The sequence below is a fragment of the Carlito syrichta genome, unplaced genomic scaffold, assembly GCF_000164805.1.
Source record: "Carlito syrichta isolate Samal-C Ts95f unplaced genomic scaffold, Tarsius_syrichta-2.0.1 Scaffold308187, whole genome shotgun sequence".
Taxonomy (NCBI): domain Eukaryota; kingdom Metazoa; phylum Chordata; class Mammalia; order Primates; family Tarsiidae; genus Carlito; species Carlito syrichta.
This window is the reverse complement of record NW_007252283.1, coordinates 135,508-140,866: the sequence shown is the minus strand read 5'-3', so window position 1 is coordinate 140,866 and position 5,359 is coordinate 135,508. Positions and strand designations below refer to the sequence as shown.

Sequence of the window (5,359 nt, the reverse complement as noted above, 5' to 3'; positions counted from 1 at the left end):
TCCAGTCTGGGCGACAGAATGAGACTCCAACTCAAAAAATAAAATAAAATAAAATAAAAACTGTTGTTATCACTAAGTTGTATAAGTCTTACTTGTCAAGTTATAGTAGTACAGGAAGTCCCCGACATACAAGCAAGTTACATTCCAAAAGCATGTTTGTAAGACCAGTTTGTTTTAGGGCCAAAGTTAGCCTAGGTACCCGACTAACACAATTGGCTTATAGTACTCTATGTATTTAGCAGGCTGTACTGACACCTGGTCGAGGGAATACATTTAAAAATACAGGTGTGCATCTTTAAAGTTCATAATTTAGCCAGGCTCGGCGGCTCAGCCTGTAATCCCGCGCTTTGGGAGGCCTAGGTGAGTGGATTGCCTGAACCCGCGGGTTCAAGACCTGCCTGGGCAACTTGGCGAGACCTCATCTTTACAATAAATCAAAAAATTAGCCAGGTGTGGTAGCACGTACCTGTAGTTCCAGCTACTTGGAAGGCTAAGGTGGAAAGATCGCTAGAGCCCAGCAGGTCAAGGCTGCAGTGGCTGGGAGTGGCCACTGCACTCCAGTCTGAGCAACAGAGTGAGACTCCAACTCAAAAAATAAATTAAGTAAATAAATAAATAAATATAAATAAAGTTCATAACTTGAAGGTTTGTATGTAGGGGACTTACCATATACTTGAAGGACAGAAATGTAGTTCTGTTCTTTTCTCCTTGAGTTGGAGTCTCACTCTGTCGCTCAGGCTTGAGTACAGTGGCACGCTCATGGCCACCGCAGCCTCGCCTCCTGGGCTCCAGTGCGTGCTACAGGTGCGTGCTACCACGTCTTGCTAATTTTTTATTTTTTTGCTGTAGAGACGAGGTCTTGCCAAGAACACTTCTTGTTGTTGGCCAGTGGACTGGCTCTGAAAGAAGAAAAAGGGAAAGGCTGCCTTGGAGATGCCCATATATTCTTCTTAAATATTTTAATCAATAAATTCCCCTCACCTTCCCAAAAGTGACAAAAAAGGAAGGATCTAGGAGTTAAACACTAAGTGGAAACTTGGGTGGGTTAAGGCATGTTCCCAGCAAATAGTTTGAAAGGAAGCCATCCTTTCAGAGCTCACTTTAGTTTTTAAGTGGCTTAGTACAGAATTGAGAATTCCTATTGTAACTGTAGAATGTTGGCTTCGCTGTTTCTTTAGTCCTGGGTAAGGGATTGTCTACTCAGGCCAGAATTCATGAACGCGATACCTGTTAAGTTGCCTTATGTCCTAGACTGTGTTTTAACTTTCATTGATTTCATGACTACTGACATTCACTGATTTTTCATAGGACCTGGATATTGATCCAAAAGATGCAAATAAGGGCACGCCTGAAGAAACGGGCAGCTACTTAGTATCAAAGGATCTTCCCAAGCATTGCCTCTACACTAGACTCAGTTCACTGCAAAAATTAAAGGTTACTACTTTTCGTGTTCATAGCTACTCATGGAAAACTCTACGAAACTGGAAATTCTTTTGCATTGCTTTATTGGGTATTAAACTGAAGTAGAGATAACTAGTCTACAGTGGGTTTTTTTATATTCCAGTGACCTTTCTTATATTCTGTCCCTGATAGTAGCCAGAGGACTTTTGTGTAATAATGTATGTACTTACTCTCCATACTGTTGAAAAGTTAGGAACATAGAGCGTTTGAGGTTTTTTATTTGTTTGTTTTTTGAGGCAAGGTCTCGCTCCCTCATTCAGACTGGAATACAGTGGTGTGGCCATAACCCACTGCAGCCTTGAGCTCCCGTACTCAAGAGATCTTCCCACCTCAGTCTCTTGAGTAGCTGGGACTAACAGGCACACGTCACCATGCCAGGCTAATTTTTTTCTTTTTTTTTTTTTGGTAGAGACAGAGTCTCACTGTGTTGCCCAGACTGGTCTCAGACTTCTGGGTTCAAGCAGTCCTCCCACCTTCACCTCCCAAAGCACTGGGATTACAAGTGTGAGCCACCGTTCCCAACCCCATATTCTACTTCTAAATATCTTAGGATTTTCAAATAATCATTTCCTAGTTCTGTGACTTTCTACAAAGCATATAGCAAATTAAAATTGGAATTCATTTCAATCTTTTTTTTTATTTCTAGTTGACTTACAACTGAGAAGCTAGTTCTTGCATGGTTGAATATTCTAATAAAAGCATATCCTTGCAAAATTTGAGATTTTAATTTGTTCATAGCTGCATGACCATAGAATGTATCAGCCAAAGCTCACATGCACTATTAACAATTACAGGCATAAGTCTCTTGTCATCCTGTTCATAGCTTATCTATAGCTTAAAATATCTTCTTCTCTTAGAAATTTAGCCCATTATCTGATTCGTTTATATTTTCCGCCTATGACTGTAGATTGTTATTTCATAATATTTTTTAAAAACAGCTTAAGCTTTTGACCTAGGTATGAAGCCAGGTCTTTTTTTTTTTTTTTTTTTAATGCTAATTCCCTATCTCCAATAATAGGGAAAGATAAGCCCCGCTGCTTGGGAAATACTTTTTTACTGTTCATCAGGAATATAAGATCTCTGTAACTTTAACTGCTTGTAATAGTAAGAACTAGAATTCCACTAAGTTCGTAAATATTGACTGAAGGAAAAGGAAGATGATTACAGCTGACCTTTCTCAGTTCAAAGGAGATATAAAAGATGCCACGAGGATCTGGAACCTGGGAAAGACGGGAGATGAACGGATTTGTGGTGTTGTTGTGTGTGTGAATGACATTTCTTTAAGGTTGCCATGCTTTCCACTGTCGGTGCAAATAACAGACCCTGTTTCTTTTTCTTTCAGGAACATCTCGTCTTCACGGTGTGTTTATCGTATCAGTACTCTGGACTGGAAGATGCCGTGGAGGAGAAGCAGGAGGTGAACGTCGGGAAGCCTCTCATTGCCAAGTTAGACATGCACCGAGGCTCGGGAAGGAAGACTTGCTTCCAAACCTGTCTCATGTCGAACGGCCCTCACCAGAGCTCGCCCTCCCCCTCGCAAGGAGCAGGGCATCACCACTCGTCTCAGGACGCATTCTGTGGCGTTTACCGTCCGCACCTCGGTGACCCAGACTCCGCTGTTCCATCAGAGAGCTGTCCTTGCAGCCGGACTCCAAGCGCGCTGCTTTCGGGCTATTACGCTCACCACTATTCGTGCCACTTTAGCAGGAGCAACGTGCCAGTAGAGACAACGGATGAAATGCCATTTAGCTTCTCTGACAGGCTCCGAATTTCTGAAAAGTAGCCTTGTTTTCGGAAAGTTAGGATGATCACGGGATGCCTCCTGTGAAATAGTGCTGTACTCATGCAAACTGAGGCACAGTGAGACGGCATGTATGTGTAAAGTATCATGGTAATAATGGTTTTATAGCAGACTCTGGACTTAGAGACACTGGACTTACGTTATTTAATCACAGACTTTCTCTTCTTTCACTTTTAAATTGGTTGATTTGTTCTGTAAGAATGAAGTGTGTGTGTGTGTGTGTGTTTCATAACATGAATTATTTCATGTTGACCATTCTGAAGTAAGAACAGTGGGAATGGCTTTTTTTTTGTTTTTTTTTTTGAGTTGGAGTCTCGCTCTGTTCCCCAGGCTGGAATGCAGCGGCACACTCACGGCCATCCCAGCGTTGACCTGCTGGGCTCCGGCAATCCTTCTGCCTCAGCCTTCTAGCCACCGCACCCATCTGATTTTTTTTTTTATTTATTGTAGAGACAAGGTCTCGCCAAGTTGCCCGGGCTGGTCTCAAACCCACAGGCTCAGGCGATCCACTTGCCTCAGTCTCCCAAAGTGCTGGAATGACAGGCTGAGCCACCAACCCTGACCTGGGAATGGCATTTTTATAAGTCATTGTATTTTTAGCACCAGAGAGAACCTTTCTGATCATCAGGCTCAGCCTAATTTCATCAGTGGGAGGACATTGAGGCATCTCATCCGAGTTAGACCTGACATCAGAACTGAGGCCTCCAGAATTCTGTTCCGGTGTTTTGCCACTACACACTGCCTTCCTGACAGGTTCTGAGACAGGTGTTCTTTTTGAAGATAGATTTAAATGTATTTATATATCTAAATATATATAGATGTGCATATCTCAAAGAATGTACAGACTTGAGTTTGTAATCATAGCACTCTGCTGCAAGTGTCAATTTAGAGGTTTGTGTATAAATCTTCTGTAAAACAGGCTAAATTTCTTGTTCATAAGGTTAGTAAAACCACGAGAGGTGACCAAAATGTTCGTCCATGTTAAAGCTCTATAGTAGAGCTTAAGAATCAAGATATGATTGGATAATTTTGGTAGCTGCTTATCTGAATTTTCCAAACATTGAAAGTGATTTCCGCCGGACTCAGTGGCTCAGCCTGTAATCCCGCACTTTGGGAGACTGAGATGAGTGGATTGCCTAAGCCTGCGTGTTCGAGACCCGCCTGGGCAACTTGGCGGGACCTCATCTCTACAATAAATCAAAAATTAGCCAGGCGTGGTAGCGCACACCTGTAGTTCCAGCTCCTTGGAAGGCTGAGGTGGAAGGATTGCCGGAGCCCAGCGGGTCAAGGTTGCAGTGGCCGCTCCCGGTCTGGGCGACAGAGTGAAACGCCAACTCAAAAAAAAAAGAGTGATTTTCTTGATAACATGTATTTTCTTCTTGAATTTTACTAGCCTTACAAGATAATATTCTAAGTACCTTTGATTCTGCCTAAAAGCAGGTTAAAAATGCAACTGGCAGTAACTACGAGGAAAAAGATTAAATTAGTAATTTTTAAAGCTGCACAAAGAAAATCTCAGGCCCAGATGGCTTCACTTGTGAATTATGCCAAGCATTAAAACTAGCACCAATTCTTTGCAAACTTTTTCTAAAAGTAGAAAGCAGAGAACACTTTCCAACTCATCCTATGAGGCCAGTGTTACCCTGATACCAAAACCAGACAAAGACATCACAAGAAAACTATCAACCAATATTCCTTATGAGTGTAAACACAAATCAAAAAATCATTAACAAAATATTAGCAAACTGGCCGGGCTCGGTGGCTCAGCCTGTAATCCCAGCACTTTGGGAGGCCGAGATGAGTGGATTGCCTGAGCCCGCGGGTTCGAGACCCGCCTGGGCAACTTGACCTCATCTCTACAATAAATCAAAAAGTAGCCGGGCGTGGTAGCGCGTGCCTGTTGTTCCAGCTACTTGGAAGGCTGAGGCGGAAGGATCGCCAGAGCCCAGCAGGTCGAGGCTGCGGTAGCCGGGAACTGTACTCCAGTCTGGGTGACAGAGTGAGACTCCAACTCAAAATAAATAAATAAATAAAAATTAGCAAACTGAATCCAGCAACATACAAAAAGGATTATATATCATGATCCAGTGGGACTTA

General features: G+C 42.6%; 1 protein-coding gene across 1 annotated transcript in view; it reads left to right on the top strand.

Moving 5' to 3' along the window:
• The window catches only part of MALT1 (MALT1 paracaspase), a 130,972-nt gene extending 127,543 nt beyond the window's left edge, over positions 1–3,429 (top strand). The window contains exons 24-25 of the mRNA XM_021716123.1: positions 1,309–1,434; positions 2,804–3,429. Coding sequence (XP_021571798.1) covers positions 1,309–1,434; positions 2,804–3,244 — 567 coding nt within the window. The 3' untranslated portion in view covers positions 3,245–3,429. The remainder of the gene's footprint in view (positions 1–1,308; positions 1,435–2,803) is intronic.
• Positions 3,430–5,359: the final 1,930 nt, after the last annotated feature.